At 39.3% G+C, this 25,205-nt stretch overlaps 2 protein-coding genes across 8 annotated transcripts in view; one reads left to right on the plus strand and one right to left on the minus strand.

Annotated features, from left to right (window-relative positions):
- Positions 1 to 1,209: 1,209 nt before the first annotated feature.
- Positions 1,210 to 14,107, plus strand: Rnf139 (ring finger protein 139). The gene is made up of 2 exons (XM_005410943.2): positions 1,210 to 1,735; positions 12,119 to 14,107. Exons 1-2 carry the CDS (start codon positions 1,555 to 1,557, stop codon positions 13,933 to 13,935), a joined length of 1,998 nt encoding a protein of 665 aa, XP_005411000.1. The 5' UTR covers positions 1,210 to 1,554; the 3' UTR covers positions 13,936 to 14,107.
- A 726-nt stretch (positions 14,108 to 14,833) lies between these two features.
- Positions 14,834 to 25,205, minus strand: part of Tatdn1 (TatD DNase domain containing 1) — a 43,868-nt gene continuing 33,496 nt past the window's right edge. The window contains exons 9-12 of one of the 7 annotated variants that reach the window (XM_013507917.1): positions 24,416 to 24,504; positions 19,507 to 19,577; positions 18,461 to 18,587; positions 14,834 to 15,017 (exon numbers count right to left, since the gene is read on the minus strand). In XM_013507917.1, the coding sequence (XP_013363371.1) occupies positions 14,921 to 15,017; positions 18,461 to 18,587; positions 19,507 to 19,577; positions 24,416 to 24,504 (384 nt within the window). In that variant the 3' untranslated portion in view covers positions 14,834 to 14,920. Of the gene's footprint in view, positions 15,018 to 16,331; positions 18,588 to 19,506; positions 19,578 to 24,415; positions 24,505 to 25,205 lie in introns of those variants that run through there. The other 6 variants (XM_013507914.1, XM_013507915.1, XR_001232123.1 and 3 more) reach the window with 6 other exon arrangements.

Here is a 25,205-nt window from a genome sequence, read left to right on the forward strand (position 1 = left end):
CCTAATTTTTTATGATTCCTACAGTTTTAGTGTATGTGTACCAAAGCAAACACATGAAAACTTCTATACTAACAAGATATGTACATCAAATTAAGATTAGAAACAAACACTAATAAGTAAGGACTGAAGCATTTGTTCATTTTCAAGTATTCTTTTCCAGGCATGATCGTGCACACCTCTGATCCCAGCATTCTGGAGGCCAAAGGAGGACTGGAAGTCTGAGGCCAACCTGGATTACACAGTGAGACCCTATCTCAAAAAAGGCTTTCAACATTAATAAAAATATTAAATTTAATACTTATTACACTTAACTTTTAAAATAAAAATTAGAGGAAAGCCCATTATTCTCAATTTTGCATAATCACTAATAAAATGATACACACCTCCTGTCTTCCTTCCACATGGTTCCTATTTTATCTCCCTCAATCTAAGCTAGCTAGGAATACAGTGCAGCCTCTGACCTAATTTACATTCTCATTTGCTGGTGAAGGAAGGAAAAGATAAGCACAGCCAGACCTTATAAAGTGCCTTGGATAGGCATGAAAGCAGGAGAAAGGTGTGTCCTCAACTGCCCTGAAGAGGAAGGGACTATCTAGGTGTGCTTACCTCAAACGTGACAAGAAATCAAAAGACAGGTTTGGGTTCTTGCCCTGAGGTCACCAGTCCCTTAGCCATTAATAAAATGTGGCGATGAATGTCCTCAATTCTATCCGAGTAGGAAGGTAAGGAGATGAGCAAAGAGTGGGATGCTTTTTAGCAGCGCTTCCACACCTAGCCCAGTGCCACGTGTGACAGAGACCTCATAATACCACTAGGCGATGTCCCCCATGAGGTCCCCAAGAGGCCTCGCAGGTATTATTCCTGAAACTTCTCTTGGACCCGGCCGCCAGATGGGGTGCGGTAGGTATGGTGGACAGCGTCCTTTGGCTTTTCTCCTCCTCAGCAGCATGCAGGACGTTTAGGGGACACATAATGGGCTCTAATAAAACAACCCATAATCTTCACCGGCAGCAGCACGGAGTCCCTTGCTAGGTAGTGGCCAACAATGAGTTGGACGGCGAGGATGCCAGCGAACTGGTACGCCACAAAGCGGCGGCCGGAAGCGCCGAAGCAGAGGCGGGCGAGAACCATGGCAACGCCCGGGGACTTCGGCCCTGCGCGATGACGCCGTGCGCAGTTCGGGTTATGACGCAGGCAGCGACGCGGGCATCGCGTTCTCGCGTGAGCGCAGGCGCAGCCTCCGCGCCTCGCAACAGCATCAACTGCTGAGGCGGGCGGGGTCAAGATGGTGGCTCCGCGGGCGGGGGAGGCGGTGGAGGGAGGAGGAGTCAGATCATAGCCAGCCGGAAACACCGACGCCCGGAGCCCTCCCGAGGACCCGCCGCCGCTGCCGCCGCCGCCGCCGCCGCCTGCTCCAGCTCGAGAGACGCGAGCGGGCGGCGGGGCGGGCCGCGAGAGAGACCGAGAGGAGGACAGGGGCGGAGCCGCCCGCCTCCCCCGCCCCAGCGCGTCCCGGCCCGGCCGGCCCGCCCAGCCCCGGTGTGGCAGCGGCTCATGGCGGCAGTGGGGCCCCCGCAGCAGCAGGTGCGGATGGCCCGTCAGCAGGTCTGGGCGGCGCTCGAAGTGGCGCTCCGGGTGCCCTGCCTCTACATCATCGACGCCATCTTCAACTCCTACTACGATTCCAGCCAGAGCCCGCTCTGCATCGTGCTCCAGATCTTCCTGCGGCTCCTCGGTAAGCAGACGGGCGCCTGCGGGCCGGGACGCGTCCGGGCACCGGTGTGTCCCCCAGGGAGCGTTTGGGGAGGGGAAGGAGCGAGGGCACCATGCGGCCGGCCTCGGAGTTGACAACGGAGCTTCTCAGCCCGGTCCGCGCAGGCACCCGAGAGATGGGGGCAGCGTGGCCGTGACGGGCGCCTGCCTGCTGCTTCTTTTGAGGAACGGGTGCTGGCACCTATGCGACAGCCCTGGGAAAGCCGCAAGTCTGCTTGTTCCAGTAGTGCCCTGTGTGACCTTGGACTTGTGCCAACCCTTGAGCCTCAGTTTCCCCCTTTTCAAAATTCCGAGTGTTCGTGCCTGGTTACTTGTGCGTCCGCGCGGCCGCGGGATTCTGTAGTGTCTGCAGTAAACGACACCCAAACGAAAGAGATTGGGTTTTGAATGTCAGACCTTGAAACCATCACCAAAAAATCCTCAAGAAGGCTGTACTTATAAGGCTACCTAAAAATTTCCATGAATAAACGAGAAGGTATTGGAACTGATTATGAAAACTTGTCCAGAAAGTGATGAGACAGTTTCAAAAGACTCCTCAAAATGTTTGTCCGTGTTGCATATGGATAGAGTGTTAAAAGCATTTTGTTTCACTCCCCAACTCCCACTTCACTGAAGTGAAACATTTGTATATAAAAGGTTTTTTTTTTTTTTTCAGTAATTGCGAATTGACAAGTTTTGTTAATGAAGTAATTCTCGTGATTAGTCTTTAGTGGGCTTATGCTTTTGAGGTGTTGAGGAAAGCGGGCTGATACTGAGATCCTTACCAAACCTTTCATATTTACAAGCCATCTGTTGCTTTATTCCTACAAAAAAGGGATGGCTTAAGGCTGAATTTTGTTCTTAGAAGTAAGGAACAATTTTTAAACTTACTTTTGCAGACTGTTTTCGTGGGTGTTATCTAGCTTTCACAGATCCCTCAAAAGTTGGTGGTGTTATTCTCATTTTACAAATGAAGGAACTGAGGGTTATAGGGTTAAGTGTTTTTGCTTTTGGTATACTGTTGGTTAAGTAGTTACCAGAGCCTTGGCTTAGAAATCTTCTACATGAAGTGTGGTTTACTTTCCTACTCTGTATGTTGAAATCCAGATACACAAATGGGTAGCAATGATCATGTGCTGATTTTAGTTATTTTGTAACGCCAGACCTCTCAGTAAACTATTGGCTACTTAAGTCCAGCTATTCCTGCTTGCCCCTGTAAAAGTATACAACCACCATTATTTGTTGGCAAAAATGGGGTTGTGTTTAAGAAGATTCTGCATATTCATTACAGAAATAGTGTAGCCACTGCCTTAAAAGTTCTTATGGCATAGTTGTAGATTCTCAGAGAGCTTCTTAGGGCCCTGGTGTTTTAATGTATTGTACTCTGTTGGATCTGAAGGTGGGCAGCTTTAAGGAAAAGAGCATGTTCCCATTTATAGCTTAAGAACACTAAACAGGGGGCTGGGGATTTAGCTCAGCGGCAAAAGCACCTGTCTGGCAAGCGCAAGGTCGTGAGTTCGGTTCCCGGTACCGGAGAAAAACCAAAAAAAAAAAAAAAAAAAGAACACTAAACAGAGTATTCTTTTCCTTGTACTCTCCATGATTATTATTTTTTGTAATAAATGCTGGAAGCTTTGTATTTGGCAACTTAAAGAACTGTTTGACTTCAAATGATTTACTTAACTGCTGTGTCTTGGGTTTGTGATCTTCACCCTTATAAAGATGGACAGTGGTGCTGTATCTGTCATAGGGCTGAGGTTAGGATACTAAACGAGTTTCGGTATAACCTACTAACACACCACTTGGGCTATTTAAGTTCGGCTGTTAGTAAGCTTGATGGCTTTTCAAAAATACTTTAATGCTTCAGTTAAGACCATACTTTGTTACAGATATTTCAGCCTTTTGAGGCCATCAGCACAAAGTTAATTGGAAAATTTTGATCCCAAAATAATCTCTCATCAGAATTTATGTGAAACAAACATATTTTCCAAATCTCATCTCACTGTTCCTTATATCCTATCAGTATAATTATGCTAATTTTTAATGTTTGTAAAATAAGAATGAAAAAAATGGTTCAGAGCTAGAATTTCACTCCAAGTAAAATCAAATAGTTATTAAAAATGACAGGTAGGGGCTGGGGATTTAGCTCAGCGGCACAGCGCCTGCCTGGCAAGTGCAAGGTCATGAGTTCAATTCCCAGTACCAGAAAAAAAACAACAAAAAAAAGACAGGTAAATGTGGAAAGGATCCAGTGGCTAATTGAAATTAATTGTGGTGCTGTTTTTGTTGTTTAGTAGGCTTCTCACCAATGCTGTGTATAAATTTCAGTACTTGTCAACCTCACCTTTTTCAGGGATTACCAATTTTATATGTAGTATTTGAAATGTTTATTTCCCTCTGCCTATAAAAAGGTGCAATAGCTGTAATATGGAGTCACACTAATTTGAGATTTCAACAGGTCAGAAAGTAAAGTGTCTCATTTTGGAGCTTCAAATAGAAAATATGACAGTGTTTAGGAACATAAGCTTACTTCTAGGACGTCTTAAATGGTAAATGAACCCACACCAGCATAATGCTGAACTAGCAAATTTAAATCCAAAGCAGAAAATGCCAAGCCTGGAAGTTTTTTTAAATGCTATTAGTCATATGGTGGTAATTCACTGATGTGGTCAAGGACTTTCTACACCTAAAACTCAGAAATTACAAGGAAAATCTGATAGATTCAGTAGATAAAAATGAAAAGCTTTATGATAAAACTTTCTTATAAAATATCTGTAAAGCGTGGGGTGTAGTGGCATACACCTGTAATCCCAGCTCTAAGGAGGATTGTTGTGAGTTCAAGACCAGCTTAGGTTACAAAGTGAGCTCGAGGCCAGCCTGAACTGCATAGCAAGACCCTGCCTCAAAAAGACAAAATAAATAATCTATAAAAATGACAGTCTGAGGGGAAGATATTTGTATAATATGAGTAAAGTCTTCACAAAAGTTTTATTCTGTCAGTAGGACAAAAACAATGTGAGCCTTGTATTTCACAAACAAAATGGAGATGTTTAGAAAGTAAAAGAAAGTTCTTGGCTTCATTTATAAAGAAATACAGTCAAAGCAGAATTTTTCTTATTAGAGTTCAAAGTGTTGTAAAAAGTATTTAAGGTAAATGGATACAGTTTTGATAGGCTGTAACTTCTGTATAAAAACATAGGACAGTATCATCTGATGTTTACTGTATACCTTTTGATTTACAATTTCAGTTCTAGGGACTTGGCCTAGAGATTATAGTTATGCAAAAACTATGAACAAGGATACTCATTATTGCATTATTGAAAATAATAAAAACAAACTTCAAACCTAATATAATTGTGTATTAGAAATTGTTTATTGTATTAGGTCGAGCTGTGTACAGTAAAGTTCTTGAAAAGAATGAGGTAATTATTTTGGGTGCTGTGGAACAATCTGAGAAATCAATCTATGAAGTGAGAAAGCAAAGTGAAGCAGATGTATCAGCAGCAAAAGGGTACACTGGGGTGCTATTGACATTTTAAGAGGATAATTGTGCCTTGGGATGGAGGTGCTGTCCTTTGCATCGTAGGATTTTTAGCACCCTGCCCTGCACACACCCAGGTGTGACAGCCAAAACTGCCTAGATTTTGCCAAATGTCCTGGGGGCGGGGAAGTGTATTTGTGGATGCAAAAAAACAATTCTGGTTGAGAACCACTGACAGACGTATACCAGTAGCACAGAATGTATAGCCCCAAAGCAGGCCAGCAGTATATGTATAGAAACTTGATTTGTTTCAGAAGTAGCATTGAAGTACATTGAGATAAATATGGACCGTTTAACTAATGGTCATTTACTTATTTATAGCATATGGAAAAATTATGCTTGAGTTCTACTTCATATCTATATAAAGAGTTAATTCTACATGAACCAGTATCTAAATGTGAAATGTAGAACTTTAAATTTTTAGAAGATGTGGAATATCTTTTTCTTCAGTCATAGAGTACGGAGGAAATTCCTTAGAGAAATACATAAAAGCAAATGTAATTTAATAAATTCATATCAAAATATTGATAAATTGATATTCTAAAACCACCTAGAGGGGGAAGCTGTCCCTAAGAAACTAAAAAGTTTCTCCAAGAAACTAAAGTGTTGTATTTATGTATGAATGTATGCTTAATAATTTGTCATGTTGTATAAGAAACTTAAAATAGTTTTTTTGGTGCCAGGAATGTAATGATAGAAAAAAAGTTGAAGATATATTTCCTATTCTCACAGAGTCAACCCCAGATGCTTCATTTCTAATCATTAGAATATGTGTGGAGATTTCTACCCACCGACAACGAATTCTGCAGCAAATTTTTCAAGGGATGCTACTTAGTTGCCCCTTCCTTCAGTTCAGTGCTGACACTGAATGCTGAGCCCACAGATTGCAGATTGAGTCTCACAAGACTGCCTTTCACTTTAGATGCCTGTGCTTCTGACCTATCAGCTATAGATTGGGGTTTCCACAACCCATATTTGGATTCGATTAATTTGCTGTAGTAGTCACAAAACTCAGGGAAACTTCTGCTTACATTTGGTCACTTATTAGAAAGGCAGGCTGTATTACAGAGGACACAGATGGGCGGACACCAGATAGAAGAGATACATAGGACAGGGTGAAGAGGGGGAGGAATGTGGTGCTTCAGTTTGCACTATAGGCTTGGCACCTTCCAGGAACTGTCACAGAGCCCTCAAAACTCTGTCCTGTTGGCATTTAGAAGAAGCTTCATTACCCAGGCGTGGTCGGTTAGCTCACTGGCCACTGCTTTAACAATTAAGTCTTCAGTCCCTCTCAGCCTCCTCAGAGGTGGAGGTAGGGGGTAGAATTGGTACTGGTTCTCATGGTAGCCAGTTCTCATCCTGAGACTCCTGAAGACCCCCAGCCATCAGTCATCTTATTTAGCATACAGGACAGTCTTGTTTCCTTCCTGGTTCTGGGATTTTTAAGAATCCTGTTATATGTTAGGAATGTGGGCAAAGACCATATATGTATAATGGATTTGGCTTTTTAAAAAATCCATGTTCACATACTTTTAATAAAAAATACTAGCTATAATTTCAATTTAAAAGCAAAACTTTAGTGAATAAAATACTTAGAATACCAGTTTTTTTAAACTTAAAATGAGTTTGATAAGAGATTTTTTAATAGTATGGTTTATCAAGTATGCCAACAGATTAACAGTGTTTTGAAACACTTTATTTACTCTGTCCTAAATTTATTGTTTAGGTCTTCCTTGGGAGTAAGGTAGAAGTAACACTTGCTTCTCCATCTTTATTGGGTCTTGAGGTATCTACAGTTTGCTTTAGATTGTTTTAAAAGTATTTATGGTATCTGGAGAGTTGCAAATGTTGTCCTAGATCCTTCTGATTTTTAGTCATAAATTTTCAGAAGAGGTTAAGACTATGGATGACTTTGTACACAAAAGAGTTAATACTCTGTTGGGTAATGTTCATGATGGGTTTTTTTTACACCCTCTGTTTGTTTTTGCTTGCTTGGTTGTGGTAATTCAAATTGACAAGGTCCTGAACTGTCATGAACTGAGTGTATATATAGCTTTAAAGCTTCTAAATTGATTTTGATAACCCGCCTCCTTTTCTACCTCATGAAATTTTAAACTGTGTTCTCAGTGGAGATTTTGGCTGAAATCCCTGAGTAATAGTTTAATTCTATTCCCCAGTGTCCCAAGGTGTTTTCTCTTTATAAAGTGGGTCACTTAAAATTGTAATGTAAAACTAACCAGCCCTCAGCTTTAGTATTTCCTTAGATCTGTGAGGTAAATATCAAGAGTTATGTATCTGAAGTGGTGAAAATGCAAGGAAACTTCTACTAAATACTTCCTGAAAGTTACCAGATGGAGTAGCAAATATTTGGTGATATATTACTTGAGAATTGGTATTTTTTTCTTGTAAAATGAGAGCCAGTTCTTCCCACATTCCATAGATAAGAACATGAATATAAATGAAAAATTCAGAAGTTCTGTTTACCAACCAGCTGGGGGTAGAAATTAAAACAAGCGTGTTTTTTGTTTGTTTGTAGTTTGTGTCTTTGTTTTTTGTTTGTTCTTGAAGCAGAATCAGGCTGTATAGCCCTGCTGGCCTCAAACTCATGATTCTTTTGCCCCACACTCCCAGTGGCTAAAATTGCAGGTAAGCACTACCATGGCCTGGCATTCTTAAAAGTGTTGACTCTTTATTATAATCTTGGAAGTGTGATTTTAATCCTGAGAAAGTAGTATCAGATTATTACTTGGTAGGACACATCCACACTTTGAAGTCATAGTCTATTATTTTTCCTTTCCCCTTTTTTCATTTGGTACTTTTGCATAAAGCAAAAGGGCAGTTTTTTGTTTTAAGGCAGGGTCTCACTATGTAGTTGAAGCTGACCTTGAACATACTATGTGGCCTAAACTGGGCCGAAATTCACAGCAATCCTCCTGTTTTATTAGCCTCCAGAGTCTGTGCTAGGATTACAGGTGTGTGCCATCCCCCCCGGTCAAAATGGCACTTTTTTAAAGTCATTCCTTTGTATGTAAAGATAAAAGAATTCCTTAATTTGTATGTAAAAATAAAGGGGAAAAAGTTAAACAAACAGTAGTGGTTATAAAACTATAGCAAAGCTCATAGATAGTAGTGAAGATTAATTTACCATTTTGTGAATAACAAGGTGACAAATTATTTTAGTTCCTTTTTTACTTTAAGTGGCATAAAATAGAACTGAAGATTACTTAAGGCTTTTCTCAGAAAGAAAACATTTGTTTTCCCATATATATGAAAGTAAGATTACACATGGCATATAGTATACTGAGTTAATTCCATTTCCTTGTAAACTTGCATGGAAAAAGATTTTAATCCTCAGAAAACTGTTTTTGTTAAAAGGACCGGCTCTCAACTCTCTGGAAGATTACTGGTGGCCTGCTTGGGTGGGAGAAGCAGATGGCTCTTACTCAAAGGTGTATACATCCTTTAGTTCAAAGTGTTCTTTTCACAGTGACCTGGCACTTAGGCATAGGATAAAGTTTGCCATCACTTAAAAGAACTAACCCTTGCTTTTACATGCAACAGGTTGTGAAATGCTTCCACTATCATATGCAGCATCTTTCTTGATTACATGAAGTAAGATGGCTAGGTGGGTGTTTAACTTGGGGTTTGTCACTTTTTCCATGCTTTGCTATGATTTCTCAGCTTTTTTTTCATTTCATAGCTTTCATTTTTCAAGGTTATATTTTGTGATTGCCTTTAAAAACATGATCCAGATGTGAAATTTTTATTTCCCAATTGTAGAGAGCCTTTCCTGGTCCGCATCAAGGTCCCAGAAGTTTATATTTGTAATCCCATGAAAAGTTATTGGAATTCTAGTGAGTCAATTCCAATCTACCACATCCAGTGCAACCTATGGTGAGAATAAAGACACTAAGATATATTTGTAGTTATGGGGAGCCACGTGGTCCTAAGTCCAGCGTGATGATGGCTATCCGGAACGAAGGCCTCAACCCAAGGCTGAACCCAGGTTTTATTCATTCATGAAGAAGGGAGTGGCTTGAGGGTGAGTGACTGAGAACCATGGTAAGGAGTATAAGCTTTAGTTGTAAGTGAGTGAGTGCCATGAGCTGGGCTAGGTAGGAGGCCTGAAATCACCTCTGCCATATGCAGAGAGAAAGATATGCAGAAAGAGTAATTTGTGTAACACAATTGAGATAGTATCTAATGTTTTGGGGTTGGTGCTTCAGCTCTGATGTGTAATGCTTGAAACCCCAGGAAATCACAGCCTCTATCCCAAGGCTTGATCCCAGCCGTCGGCATGGAATATTGGCTCACACATCCCACATCCCGCCTCATCCTGGCTTACTCATGGGAACAAGGTGGCTGGGGGGAAACACACCTGTCTCATCAGGACCTCAGGCTAGACCAATATGCATTGCTTAAGGCCAATTGAAGGGATAAGGAAAGGTCCCACACAACTCTATACATATCCATACATGGAAATAGGGTCAGGCTCAGTCAAAATGGAGGCAGTTGCTCCTCTTTGGAAAAGAGTTGCCTAGGTGGTCCTCCAGACCCAATGAATACTTACTTTGCATAGAGTATTGTGGGATCCACTGATGTATATGGTAAGAGCCTTCCTAGCTACACCTTATTAATAGGGTAAATAATATCTACACAGATAACTGCAAACTATAATACCAGCTACTCTATGAGTGTTAAGATATTTCATGAAGTTTTGTAGGTATGCTGAAGGGAGTCACTGTCAAAGAAAGTGGGTCTCTAGGTCAAGCCCTTTACTACTTAGCTATACTCCTGGCCCTTGAAAGAGGTTCCTAGAATAGGTAGGATTTGAACAGTCAGAGGAAGCAGGGACAAAGGAGCCAGGGACCAGATGTAGCCCTCCTGACCTGCCCTCAACTAGGTTTCACTGCCTGTGTTTGTTACCTCCTAACAATAACATCAAATTATAATCTCATCAGTGGATTAATCCAATGAAAGTGAGAGCCTTCATAGTCAGTCACTTCTCTATGCAGTCTCTGAACACAAGCTCTCAGTACAGGAGTTTTTGGGAGACACTTCCTATGTAGACCATAACAGGGTTGGAAAACTCGGTGGGGCCATCATTCTAAGCAAAGAGAAGACTGTAAAAACGTAATTGTAGAGAAAGAGATGTGTTTAGGAAACAGATCTGGCACATTGGGGTGTCTGTGTGTTGGGAAGAATATTACTTTAAATTGGGTCTTGAATGCCAAGGTAAGGAGTATAAGCTTTAGTTGTAATTTCAGAGTCACTGAAGAATGCAGTTTGAACAGAGGAATTAAGAAAAGCAACTGATGGTTTGTAGGTGTTCTGAGTTGGTGTCACATTGGCAACTAATTGGCACTTTGACAGCATGGGCCCTGGAGCATCCTTAGGACAAGAATGATGGTACTTCAAATGAAAGTGGAAATCACAAGGAAAAGCTGGCTCTGGTTTACGATCAGTTAGGCTTTAAGTTTTTTACTCTTGTAGGGTTTTTGTTGTTGTTTGTTTTTGGGTTTTTTTGAGACACGGTCTCACTATGCAGTTCAGGCCGGGCTTGAGCTCACTTTGTAGTCCAGGCTGGTCTTGAACTCACAACGATCCTCCTGCCTCAGTCTCCCAAGTGCTGGGATTACAGGGGTGCGCCACCACGCCCGGCCTCTTGCAGTTGTAATGTGCTCTGCCAGTGAGGAGTGAAACTAAATGAATATTTGGATGTTACTTTATAGTTTAAACCTTTGATAATACTGTTTATTAAATCTCACTTGAAATTTTTTTTGTCAGTGCAGATACACATCATAATACTATTGACAGTGTATTATCTCTTTTTACCACATTGTGGTTTTCTGAATGTCACTTTTGTAACCTGAGAAAGAAAAAGAGTTGAAGAAATGAATTTGGTAATATACGAGAAAAAGGGAACTTGGAGAGCATTTCTGAAATCAAAAGGAAAGAATGTAGAGGGAAGGAAAAAACTAAACATAGACCCTTGAAGAATGATGAAATTTAAGGAGCAGGAGGACCTGGCATGAGTTTACATTTGGAACAAAAGGAGGAATTAACATGGAAGTGTAAAACTTTATTTGATTTGCAAGAGAACACTTTAAAGAAAGAATTGTGAGACTTAATATTGGTGATGTTTTCCACTTGTTTATTTTTAATTGTTAATGTTTTGATGGATTTTTTTTTTTTTTTTTTTGCAATGCTGGGAATCATAGATACCTCAAACATGCTAGAAAAGTGCTCTACCAATGAGCTATATCCCAGCCCTAAATTTAATGATTATGAAATTATAAAGGACATGTTCTTTTGAGTTTTAAAACTTATGTAAAGGTATATATCACTATAAATTTGTCCCAAAGATAATTTAGTAATGTGACAAAACTATGTTGGAAATTAGAAAAAAAAAAAGTTGAGATTCCCACCACCACCACCTCCCACCCCTGCACTGGGGATTGAACGCAGCACGTTTACACTTGTGCTACATCCCCTAGTCTTTTTTTTTTTTCCTGAGACAAGGTCTCACTAAATTATCCATGCGGACTTGGAGATCTCCTGCCTCAGCCTCCCTCAGTGCTGCAGTTACAGGTGTGCACCACCATGCCCAGCTAATGGTGCAATTTTTAAGACTGATTTAGTGTGTGTGTGTTCTGGCTTCTTGAGATTTGACTTCATAAAACCTTAGTGTCCTTTAAGCCTAAGTTTTTCTGAGACTTAATGTTCATAACCTTGAAAATATTCATAATTAAAGCCAGAAGACTTAAGTATTAGTGTAAAACATGCTGAAAAATATTTAAATGACCTTTTCTGTTTTTTTTTTAGGTATATTTGCATCCAGTATTGTTCTTATCTTGTCACAGCGATCACTTTTCAAGTTTTACATGTACAGCTCAGCCTTTCTGTTAGCTGCGACTTCAGTGTTGGTGAACTATTATGCTGCTTTGCACATTGACTTCTATGGTGCCTACAACACTTTGGCCTTTGGAATTGAGCTGCTTCCTCAAAAAGGGCCCTCACTATGGATGGCACTTATTGTTCTACAGCTAACATTTGGAATTGGATACATCACACTACTCCAGATTCATTCCATCTATTCACAGTTAATTGTTTTGGATCTTTTGGTTCCTGTAATAGGCTTAATCACAGAGCTACCATTACACATCAGGGAGACATTAGTTTTTACCTCTTCCTTGATTCTCATATTAAATACAGTACTTGTCTTGGCAGTGAAACTTAGGTGGTTTTATTATTCCACACGATATGTTTATCTTTTAGTGAGGCACATGTATCGAATTTACGGATTACAGTTACTGATGGAGGACACGTGGAAGAGGATTCGTTTTCCAGATATACTTCGAGTTTTCTGGTTAACAAGAATTACAGCTCAGGCTACAGTGCTAATGTACATTCTAAGGATGGCAAATGAAACTGAGTCCTTCCTTATTTCTTGGGATGATTTCTGGGACCTTATTTGCAATCTTATAATTAGTGGATGTGATTCTACACTGACTGTACTGGGCATGAGTGCTGTAATTTCCTCAGTAGCCCATTATTTGGGGCTTGGAATATTGGCCTTTATTGGATCGACTGAAGAAGATGACAGGCGGCTTGGCTTTGTAGCACCTGTTTTATTTTTTATTTTGGCTCTTCAGACTGGCTTAAGTGGGCTAAGACCAGAAGAGAGACTTATTCGCTTAAGTAGAAACATGTGCCTTTTGTTAACTGCAGTCCTGCATTTCATCCATGGAATGACAGACCCTGTATTAATGTCTCTTAGTGCCTCGCATGTTTCATCTTTTCGTAGACATTTTCCTGTGCTGTTTGTGTCTGCTTGCCTGTTCATTCTTCCTGTTTTACTTAGCTATGTTCTTTGGCATCACTATGCACTAAATACATGGTTGTTTGCAGTTACTGCCTTTTGTGTGGAACTCTGCTTAAAAGTAATTGTTTCCCTCACTGTTTATACACTATTCATGATTGATGGCTACTATAATGTCCTCTGGGAAAAGCTTGATGATTATGTCTACTATGTCCGTTCAACCGGCAATATTATTGAATTTATATTTGGAGTAGTAATGTTTGGAAATGGGGCTTATACTATGATGTTTGAGTCAGGAAGTAAAATTCGGGCTTGTATGATGTGCCTACATGCATATTTTAACATCTACCTACAAGCAAAAAATGGCTGGAAGACATTCATGAATCGTAGAACTGCTGTTAAGAAAATCAATTCACTTCCTGAAATAAAAGGGAGCCGCTTGCAAGAAATAGATGATGTATGTGCAATATGCTATCATGAGTTTACAACATCTGCTCGTATTACACCATGTAATCATTATTTCCACGCACTTTGTCTTCGGAAATGGCTATACATTCAAGATACTTGTCCAATGTGCCATCAAAAAGTATACATTGAAGATGATGTTAAGGATGAGTCCAATATATCTAACAACAATGGATTTATTGCACCTAATGAAAATGAAAATCCAGAGGAAGTAAGAGAAGATGCTGCTGAATCTGACAGGGAACTAAATGAAAATGACAGTACAGATTGTGATGACGACGTGCAGAGAGAAAGAAATGGAGGGATTCAGCACACAGGTGCAACCACTGAAGAATTTAATGATGACACTGATTAAAATAATTTACTAATCACTGAGGGTATTTGTTTAAAATTGAGTTCATCCAAAATGGAGTAACATGCTTCACTTCAGTGTGTAACCAAGCACAAAAAACAGTATCAATGTTGAATCTGTGAATGGTTTTCCGTTTACTGTGATGTGCTACTGTAAATATACCTCTTTAATTACTTCTGGTCTCTTTGGTGACCTATTTAAATTTGTGTACATTATTGTACATAGAATAAAATGTTTTCACGTTTTTATGATAAAATTGGAACAAACAGCTTTTTAATAGCTATCTTGGTCATATGGTGCGTCAACTGTGCCAAAGATTCTCAATGAAATTATGTAGTGTCTCTAACTCTGCACCCTAGTGTTTTTTTTTAAAATGGGTTTTCCAAGGGGAAAAATTTAAGTGCAAACCAGAAAAATCACATTAAAATCAAGGAAATAAAGTGATTATAAGTTGACCAAAGGAGTACTATTTTAAAACTAAGGAGAAAAATTATCCTTCCAGAAGCAACTGAGAGTTTTTTAAGGCAGTCTTGCTATGTAGTTCAGCCAGGCCTTGAACTTGCTTTGTAGCCCAGGGTGGCCTTGAACTCAGAGCAATCCTCCCACCTCAGCCTCCCGAGTGCTGGGGATTACAGGCGTGTGTTACCAGGCCTGGCATTTTTGAAATTTGAGTTGCTAGCTTCAAAAGTCTTGAGTCATACCATCAAGAGTTCAGAAAGCTTTTAGCAACTAAGCTTTGATATACGGAAGAGTGTGCTAAGAAGTGTCCTTTCAGTCTTTTGATGACACAATGCAAGCAGCTAGGTTTTCATTGTTTTAAACTAGCACTGATATTTTAAAAATATAAATTTTATGGATACAAATGAAGGGGGGGATGATGTGTAGTGATCCCTCTTTAAAGAGCTTTCAGATAATTTTCTTTTATTGAAATTTACAGTAAATTTTACCAGGAAGTTTTTCATACATGATGGAATATGCCAATTAAATATCAGGAAAAAAATATTTTAATGGTGTTGTTATATAGCGTATTGGCTAATTCCAGTGGATCCTCATCTCTTACTGCTGACATTATCTCCAGTATTTGACTAAAACAAAACAAAAAAAGGTGGTTAAATTTCCAGGTATTGTTTTAAAGGCATATAATCATCTTTTCCATGAAAGGAGTATCTTGTACTACTAGTACTTTTAACGTAGTAAGTTTAATAGTTAAAGTTTTCAGCAAATATCAATAGAAAACATTTACTATCAGCAATTACAGATAAGCTGTAGAGCTGGCTTGCATATAAAGCCAAGAATCAGGTTCAAGTATATTGTAATAAACCAGCCTTCTCTATTATGTGCACCGCATCGTGTAATTAAACAGTGGAAATGAAGAGTCCCTTAAAACTGTAGGTCATAACATATCTTTAGTGGATCATGATGAGCATTTAAAAGATTATAAGGAAATGTACACTGCACTTAAGGGTAAGTACCTTCCCACTTTTGGTTTTTTAATTTTTTTTTTACACATTTGTATGTATGTAATGATCATATTGTGAGGCTAGCACTCAAAGTCTGAAAGGCATCTCTTAAGGAACTAGTTATCTAGAGATAACAAACGTTTTATTGATAACTAAGTACAATGACAGCAAATGGAGAACAAGTTGTGGGGGGTTCCTGTAGTTTTCTCCCTGGAAGAGAGAACAGCTTTGGGATCTGTCTTTCAGTTTCTTTGCCTAAAAATGATTATCACTAGTGTCTCCTAGCAACATTACTTATAGGTAGGATATCATTAGATATGAATTAGAAAGTTCTAGTCCATATTAATTTAGTACTTTTTAGGCAGCTTTTTGTTCCTTTTCTGGGTATCGTAAATGTAAACACCCAGGGCCAGGCATGGTGACACACACATGTGAGGCAGAAAGATCACTGCAAGTGCTAGTGTTTGAGGCCAGCCTGAACTACATAGTGAGACCATGTCTCAAAACAAACACACATATAATAAAAAATGTAAATGCCTAAAGGAATTAGAGATGGAAATTTAAGGTTTTTTATTCATAACAGTGACACAAAAGACTGCTTAGTAAATATACCAAAGTGACCACAGTAAACTTTAGAATTTTCCTCTATTCAGAACTGGAACTCAAATTTTAAGTAGTGCTGCTGACAAAATGTTTTGACAGCTTGTTTGGCGGTTCTAATGGGAGTGTAGCTACTCACACCCGCCTCACAAGACAGATAAGGTGCATCAACCCTGGCAACCAATGGGGTGACAGACATTGCAGCCAGATTGCCCTCATAATGTTTTCAAGTTGATAACTGCTTTACTAAAATTACATTGTATGACAAAATCACTTTATATTTAAAATTTTTTTACTTTTGTTTTTTGAGACAGGGTGTCTTTCTGTAGTTTAGGGTGGCCTTGAACTCACCATGTGGCCCACTCTGGCCTTCAGCTCTTGCCTCAGGCTCCCACAAGCTGGAATTAAAGGTGTGTGTCCCCACACCTGACTTACAAATTTCCTACTAAGTCCTTTAGTGCTTAGTGGAACCTTCTGCTTCTGTATGCGCAATAATAAAGTTTATGGCACTCTCTGAACATCTCCCTTGCAGCCCGGCTGTTCCTAGATAGCTTACGTAGCCTCAAGCTATAGTTATACTTCTATAAAAAAGGAAGTTTATTGTCCCTGAGAACTGAATGGCATCTGTTTAATGTGGCATTCTTAAACTAGGCAGTTACGTCTTGGAAAGAGCTATATGATTCTACCACCCACCTCTTTTCCAGTCCCTTCTGTTAACCTGTTAGAACGGGGGCTTTATTTTTGCCATTCTCCCATTTAAAATCCTTTGGGTCCTCATAAAATCTAAACTACTAAGGTTGGCATACAGGAGACCTGACAATCTGGCCTCACTTTGCCTTCCCAGACTTCTCTCCTTCCATTACCCTGTGCACCCTACTTTGCCACACTAAGCTCATTGTTTCCCTGAGTCAGCGAGTCTTCTGCAATAGGCCTTTGCTTAAGGTCTTTGGCCTGATTCCCAGTCTTCCTTAGTAAACAGCTGAAATGTCACCTAAGTAAAGTACTTTTCTAATCCTGTAGGCAGACAGTTTTCATGTCTCTGTTCCTGGACACAGATTCTGTAAAAGCTTTGCCATCTCAGACTATTATGTTTTCTGTTTGTTTGCTTCAGGAGTGCAGGTGGCCAGTGTCTAATTCTGAGTGCCTCACCCCAAGTGCCTGGCACAGGAAACCTGTTCATGTGGCGGGTGGATGAGCACAGGGACTGTCTTGATTCTTGTAGCCTTAGTAATCTGCACCTTTCCTGATGTGCGGCAAGAGCTCCAAAATGTCTCTTTCAATGAATTTCTAATCTAAAAGAGAGGTAAGACCTCTATATAGTAATGACTGTAAAACTCAACAGAATGGAGGTTGATAAATACAACACTTTTAAGTAGAAATTAACTTGCCAATTAGTAATTAGCATAACTTAAGTGAATGGCTATAATTTTACTTAAGATTAAGACAGTACAGAAAACTGACTTGGACACACTATTAGCACCTACTCCTTCTAGGCTGGCAGCTAGCAAAATACCAGTCATTTCTAGTGTCCTCTTAAATCTCCAAAAAATAATTAGAAATACTGTCTTCTGACTAAATTTGCAAGTATCTGTATTTCATAAAAATGACAAGTGATTTGTTTTTTACTAACCAGAGTCTAAATACATCCCTAAATCTATAGACCTTAAATCACTGAATTTTACAAAGTCTGCCAGAGTCAACAATTAAGGAAAAAAAAAACCTCTCAAATAATTTTTATAGGACAAGTCTCCCATTTTTCTGCCTGCTGAATTTTAGACCTGGTTTATCTAATATTCATTATTAAAAATTAGTAAAAAAAAAAAAAATTGCATTTTGGAAAAATTGGCAGTCTAAAGGTAACAATCCAGTATTAATTTTTTTGAATGTGTTACAAAGTTCTGCCTTTTTTGGGAGCAAGGGTAGAAAAGGAAACCCTATCACTTGTCATTTTGTTCCTACGCTTAAAGAAATGTGTTATTTCCTATATTCAGGTTGTGAAATCATGTAAACTGCAGACACATTCACAAAAGGTCTGCTAAGGCTAACTGGTTACAAATAGAAGAGAAAGTACATGAGAATAAACTTAGGTCAGGTAGGGTGCATGGATAGCTATAGGATCTTTTCCTTCTTGCAGAATGACAGGTAACCAATCCAAAATCAGATTTCTCACTGCTGCAATAAATTTGCTAGGTTGAAAGGATGTGAAGCTAGGAGTCCAGATACAGAAATTCAGGTACAGATTCTTCTGAACATCGCTGAAATAATCTTTGACCTGCAATTGAACTTTAGCTCATAGTAATGTATGCGTGTGTGCACATTACATGTTTCCGTGTACACTTGTCAGAATGACCTGTACTAGATCTGGATTTCACAAAACTTCAGTTCTGCCCTTAGACTTCATTTTTTAGTAACCGGCATTTGGTGGCTGCCTTCAGCGATTCTGAAGACCATAAAAGAAAAACACTTACATTATATGGCAGGGTTCATTTCTGTCTTTTAAACAATGCCCATTTTCCCATTTCTTCTTGGTAGGAAATGAAGTTTTTATATATTTTGATCCAGCATGTGTACTTTTAACTCCACACCAAGGCGCATCTGGAGTTAAGCAAGAAAAAGAAGTGTCTGTTGAAAGGTCTATGTTGTTAAATTTTTAGGAACATTAGCAAACTAATATGTAACCTGTAAATTATAACCCATAATTTAGCTTCCCAAATTTTCTGCTAGGACAACAGAACACTTCTAAGAAAAGCACAAGAAAAAATCTTCTGTGGCATATTAAATGCTTTATAAGTAAGACTCAAACTTTTTCTGCTAATAAAAAAAAGACAAACCTAAAAGTTATAACATTATAATATTTAACATAAATTTCTGTATTATCTCTACTGAATATGAAACAGTGACTTTGAGTATTTATCTCTTTAATCAACAGCTTACACATTTTATGACCATTGTATGTATGTATTTCAATTTCATGTTTGCCCAAGGAAATAAAGTTGGTATCTCCAGAGTACCTCAGTCTGGGCTTTACTAAAGGTCATGATATAAAAGCCCTTAGTTACAGGATTTAGAGATAAAAGTTTTAACCTTACTTTAAAAGGGAACAAATTCTAACATTCTTGTTCAAAAACTATTTGATTTTTGCAGTTTAAAAAAGTGCTATAAATTAAACCATTTTAAAGAAGACATCATGTAAAAAAAGATTTTGAGATCTTGAAACCCTGAGGTGTAACACTTGGTCAAAATTCCTTAATTAGATATACGACCTATTACAGATTCTGACTTTTTTTAAGTTTTCTAGGCTTAGACAAACTTCTAAAGTTGAAAATTAAAATCTCTTGCATAAATATTTCACCTATAACAACCAAAAAAAGTCTTTTGAAAAGTACAACTGATGAAATTGAACATCCTATTTTAAAACATTTATTTAACAATAAACCCGATGTCAATTTACTTTTGGGGGAGGTGTGGTATTGGTTTAATATGAAACTAGAAGTTTTGAACATTTAAAACTTACCAGTCTCAATCATTAATTTTTCGCTAGGTATTGACTTCAAAACTTCCAAATTTGCCTCAGTTTTCAGTGAGCTTTAAAAGAAGTGTATTTTTAAAAGTAGCATTTAGTGAATAACTTTTATACCATGTTTGTTTAAAACAAATCACAATTTTGTCAGTATACTTTAAAAAACATTTATACATTCTTAACCTTCCCAGATTTCAGACTGATAATTCCAACCAGATCTGCCTTTAGAGGATGTAATTTTTTATGCTTATCAGTTGATGCTTCAGTTGCTTTCTGTATCAGTTTAAGTGTAAAATTTAACTTTTAAAAAAGAACTTTTTTGCATAACTTTAAGGCTGCTGCTTTCATTTCCTTAGCTTTCATGTTCAGCCTCTGAGACAGGATTCCTGTGTACAATTCTTGGCTGTTCTCTAATAAAATTATGTAACCCTGCCATGGTTTCTTAGTAGGATGGATGTCTACCAATACTGTCCATATATATATGTAATATATATAATATATATATATTTTAAATCTGTAATTTCAAACAGTTAAAAATATTTTTTGGAGCATTTTTCAAAATGTTCACAGCCAAGTAAGCAGATGGTAGAGATTTTACATATACCTCATGCCCATATAAGCACAGCCTCTCTCAAAATCTCATACAGCAGTGGCACATTTGTTAGAACTGATGAGACTACATATCCTGACTTAAAGCCCATAACTACATTAGGGTTCCTTGGTGAAGTAATTCTTTGGGTTTGGACGAGTGACATAGTCACTGTTACAGTACTACATAGTAGTTTCAGTATCTAAAACTCCCGTGTTCTGCCTGTTCTCTCCCTCCCTCCTCACCTCTAGCGACCACTAATCTATCTCTTGAAAACCACCTCACCCAAGACATGTACAAAATGATAGTTGGGAATTCCCAGTGTAAAAGTCAGTTCTCCATCTGAGCCTGCCAGTTGATAGTCTCTCTCACCAGCTTCCAAACAGTTGTTTTTTAAATAAGATAGTGAAGGACTGTTTGACAACTCTTATCATGACAGAAACCAAGCAATTATAGCGTAATTCCTATCTTTAGAGAGATGAGAAGGTAACTGCATCTATCAAACAAGATAGTAAAAAACAAGGGCTTTCAGAGATTCAAAACAACTGCCAAAGGATACTTAATTTTCAAAAAAGTTTGATAAAGCACTTTTTTGAAAGAATATAAGGGATGTAAATTGCAAAATAAAAAGATTATCTAAGTTGTCGATCTGAGATGTAAAAAAATAAAAAATAAAAAAAATTCTTCAGGACAAAGATGAGCCTCTAGCTGGAAGGGGCCAACAGGAAAGCATCACAATGAAGATAAACCATGAAAACACATCTGTGAAGTTCCATACCAAATGTATAGCACTACAACCTTCCAAAGGAAAGAAAGCAAGTCACAGTGCGAGCACTGGGAATCAGAATAGCAATCCACATTGGTGAAAATGACTTCTAGTACAGAATTTTATGCCCAGGAGAACTATCAACCAAAAGGGGGTTCCCTCAGCAAACTTTTAAGAGGAATAAAATAAATTAATTTTCAAACATAAAAAAATTATTCAAAAATTTTACTTCCTATGAAATATTCTTCCCATCAGAACACACACAGTAAACATGAGATCTAAAAATAGCTCTATCAGAAGAGACACTAGTCCAAACGGAAACAGAAAGACAGAAGGGTCTAGAATTAATACAACTATCTAGACAGGTTTCCTCATGGGGAAAACAGATAAAAGCATTTTACAGGGCAGTGCAAACTATGAGTGAGCTTCAACTTTGGAAGAAAGCCAAACAAAAATATACGTGTAGTAATCTATGATGGCGTCTGCCTGTAATGCCAGCTACTTGGGAGGTTAAAGCAGGAAGACTGCAAGTTTCAGGCCAGCCTGGGGCTACTGAAAGCCCTTCCCTGTCCTCGACAATCTGAGAAGTTTATATTTGTAATCTCATGGAGAAGTTATTGGAATTCTAATAAGTTTAATTCCAATCTACCACTTCCAGTGCAACCCATGGCGAGAATAAAGACTAAGGCATATTTGCGGGGAACCACGGAGTCCTAAGTATAGCTAGTACGATGGTTAACCAAAACAAACGTCTAGATCCAGGGCCAAACCCAGGTTTTATTAATTTGTCAAGAGGGGAGTAGCTTGGGGATGAATGATGTGAGAGTGGTGGGAAGTACATGAGTGCTGTGAGGTGGGCTAGGTACAAGGCCTGAAATCACTTCTGCAATATGCAGAGAGATACGCAGAATGTGTAATCTGCCTAACACAACTTGAGGCAGTATCTAATGTTTTGGGGTTGGTGCTTCAGCTCTGATGTGTAACTTTTTGTGCCCTGAGATGTACAGCCTCTTGTCTCAAGGCTCGATCCAAGCTGACAGCTTGGAGTGTGGCTCTCTTTCCCGCCCCAACTCACACATGCTTATTGGGACCTATGGGGCAGGGCAACACTGACCTGTCGCTTTGCTTCAAACACTACATGTCAGCACCTTCAATAGACTGATTTGCATTGCTTAAAGCCAGCTGGGGGGATAATGAAAAGTCCTAGCCAGCTCTGTACATATCAGTATATGGAAATAGGGCCAGGTTTAGCCAAAATGCAGACAATTTTCTTGTTTCAAGGAGAGTCATCCAAGTGGTCCTTCACACTGGGCAATTCAATTTTTTGTCTGAAAAAGCAGGGGTAGATTGGGGAGAATGCAATCAGGGTACAGAGTCCCTAGATGTAATCCCCAGTCTTTCTCTTTTACACACACACACACACATACATGGTGAGAGGGAGAAAGGGGAGTGTTTTAGTGGTCCTGTTTGGTTTGGTCTTTTTGAGACAGGGTCTCACTCTGCAGATCAGGCTGGCCTTGAGCTCAATTTGTAGCCCACGCTGCTCTCAAACTTGGATCCTCCTGCCCCGCCTCCCGGGTACTGGAATTACAGGTGTGCACCACCACATCCTGCTTAGCTTTCCTGTTACCGGGACACAGCTGACACCCATGACTTAAAGGAGGAGAGATTTAACTTCACTCTCAGCTTTCAGAGGATTCAGTCCATGGCTGCCTGACTCCAAGGCAGAAACATCATGGCAGAAGGGTGTCGCAGAGCAAAGCTGCTCAGTTCACAGCAGCAAGGAAGCAGAGTGGAAAGCAACACCAGGGAAGAAGGGGCCAGCTATACACCCTCAAGGTCAGGCCTCTGAGCCATCCTAACACCCCCAGAAATGGGCTTCACCAATCTCTCCAACCCCTGGACAGATCTCAAAGCCGATCAAGTTGATACTCTGCCCTAATCACCACGGAGGTTTACTCCAAAACAAGAAATGCAATCATGACATGTCACACGGGTCAGCAGCCTACAATATCTATATAGACATAGTGAAAAGACAATATGCATAAGGCCAAAAAAATCTGAAATAACGATAATGGAAGGAATATGGAGGTAGGAATGAGTGTGGGATATAAAAACTAAAATGTCAGCTTAGTTACCAGTCTGCAGGGATCAGTGAAGGAATGATGATACATGCTTTCTATATAGAAACATGGTGACAAGCAGAAAAGCAGCTGCCTCTGGAAAAGCTGCTCTGGGGCTGCGACATGCTGGGGGTTCTGGTAGTGTAAGTCGTTAGTACTTCCTGATTTTTTAGTCTCTATATATGTACTCCTTTGAATATTAACTTACTGATTCAACCATTAATTTAAATATGCAAGAAGTATCTAAGACATTTAAACTCTCTAGAAAATAATTCCATGATTCTAGTTCCTTAAGTTTAGCCAAAAATAAGTAATCAGAAAAGTGATCATTTTAAGGAAAAGAATGTACCATGCACCCCGAGGCAGACTTCTGGAAGGTGGTTGGATCATAGGGCCCTTGTTCTTGGTGTGCTCGACCCCTAGAGGTGCCGCAGAGTACGCTGCTGGAGGTGGGGTCTGTTAGGAAGAGGCCTGGCGTGGAAGGTGTGTCACCCCCACCCCCTTCTTGCCTTCTGATTCCTGACTCTAGGACACGAACAGCTTCCTCTGTGGCAGCACCTTCTGTGTTGTCTCTGACTTGCAGCAAACTATGAACTGAAACCTCTAAAAATCCTTGAGTCCAAGTAAGCCTCTTCAAGCTATAGGTGTCAGGTGTTTTGTCTCTGCAACGTGGAAAGCAAGTCTTATACTATTTTGACATCCTGTGAAAGGACCCTGGTGGAAGCTCTCATGTATCTGACAAAAAACAAGCCCAAGGCCCTAGCCATGCTAGTGCACTAAGTGAGGTTTCATGCGGTGTTACAGCAGAAAAGTCACCAAGCAAGGAGCCAGAGGACAGATTCTCACACTGGAAGGAACTTGATACCCATTTCTTCTTTCAGCTTCAGGTCTTTGGCCTCCAGAGATATATAAACGATTGCCACAGAATAACTTTCTGAGGGGCTAGGGATTTAGCTCAGTGGCACAGCGCCTGCCTGGCAAGCATGAGGTTGTAAGTTCAGTTCCCGGTACTGGAAAAAAAAAAAAAAACCCAAAACAGCAAAAGAAAAAAAAAATATATAATAACTTTTTGTGGCATGTGCCAATGGTCATGTACCACATGTGTACAACTCTATACAGTGCCGTGAATCCCTATGTTTCAAAGGCAGAAAATGATCCCAGAATAAATTGGGTTGCTAGAGAAAGTTAGCAGCTGTTTCAACATAAACTTTTCCATTATTACAATAGAGAGTAGGGCCCTATAATTATCAAGCTTTAAATTGTAATAATAAGTACTCTTTAATTTCATACATAAATTACTGAGATTCTTAAGTAAAGATCAATACAAAACACATGTACTTCAATAAAAATAAACCTTTATCAGTTCACCGTAAAGTAATTTAAAAAATATGTTTACTATAAAAGTTAACAAAAACAAAAACCAACCTAACAACGTACCAACCATTAAACCCTATATAAAGATCCAAGTCGGTCAAAGCAGCTGCTGCTTCCTTGGTACCATCAAATGAGTGTACCTAGGGGACACACAGGTATCATTTTATTATTAGAATAATTACTCTTCCTTAAAATTCTAAGTAACATGGATAAGATTTTCCAAGAAAACATACACACACACACACACACACACACACACACACCCCAAAATCCTAGACCGCAATGTTTCAAATGTGGTATTTCCTCCTATTTTTATTTTCAGGTGAGTTGCACCCTATCATCATCTCCAGTGACGGAGGGAAGGGACTGCTGCTTAGAATTTCCCTCCACTGTGCTTAGCTATGTCGCACCAGCATCACTGCAGCAGCTCCATGAAGGCACAGCAGTAGCCAGTAGGCAAAAGCAGGAGGAAAGGGTGGAAATGCTGTGACACTGTTTATAATACACTACAAGTATTACTGAGCTGCTCTGTTAGAGGATATTTTTTCTAGAATGGAAATGACTTTTAAGAGGAAATTTAAGAAATTGTTTACCGGGGTGAGAATGTTGCTTTAAAATTTAAATAGATACACAGTTGACAATGGCAGCCTAGAAGGCAGAAAGGACTGAGATGACAATATTCACCTTTATAGTCCCCAGGTGCGGGCACAGCTGCTCACACTTTGGGTGTATTTATGTGCTCAAAACCAACAGGTAATAACACTGCTTTAAGAAAGGAGATCAGGGGCTGGGGATTTAGCTCAGCGGCAAAAGCGCCTGCCTGGCAAGCGCAAGGTCGTGA

The sequence above is a fragment of the Chinchilla lanigera genome, unplaced genomic scaffold, assembly GCF_000276665.1.
Source record: "Chinchilla lanigera isolate Chin_1 unplaced genomic scaffold, ChiLan1.0 scaffold00139, whole genome shotgun sequence".
Lineage (NCBI taxonomy): Eukaryota > Metazoa > Chordata > Mammalia > Rodentia > Chinchillidae > Chinchilla > Chinchilla lanigera.

Coding starts and splice junctions, on each gene's coding strand:
- Rnf139 (XM_005410943.2), top strand. CDS start 1,555: ATGGCGGCAGTGGGGCCCCCGCAGCAGCAGGTGCGGATGGCCCGTCAG. Junction 1,736..12,118: donor GATCTTCCTGCGGCTCCTCG/GTAAGCAGACGG, acceptor TTTTTTTTTTAG/GTATATTTGCATCCAGTATT.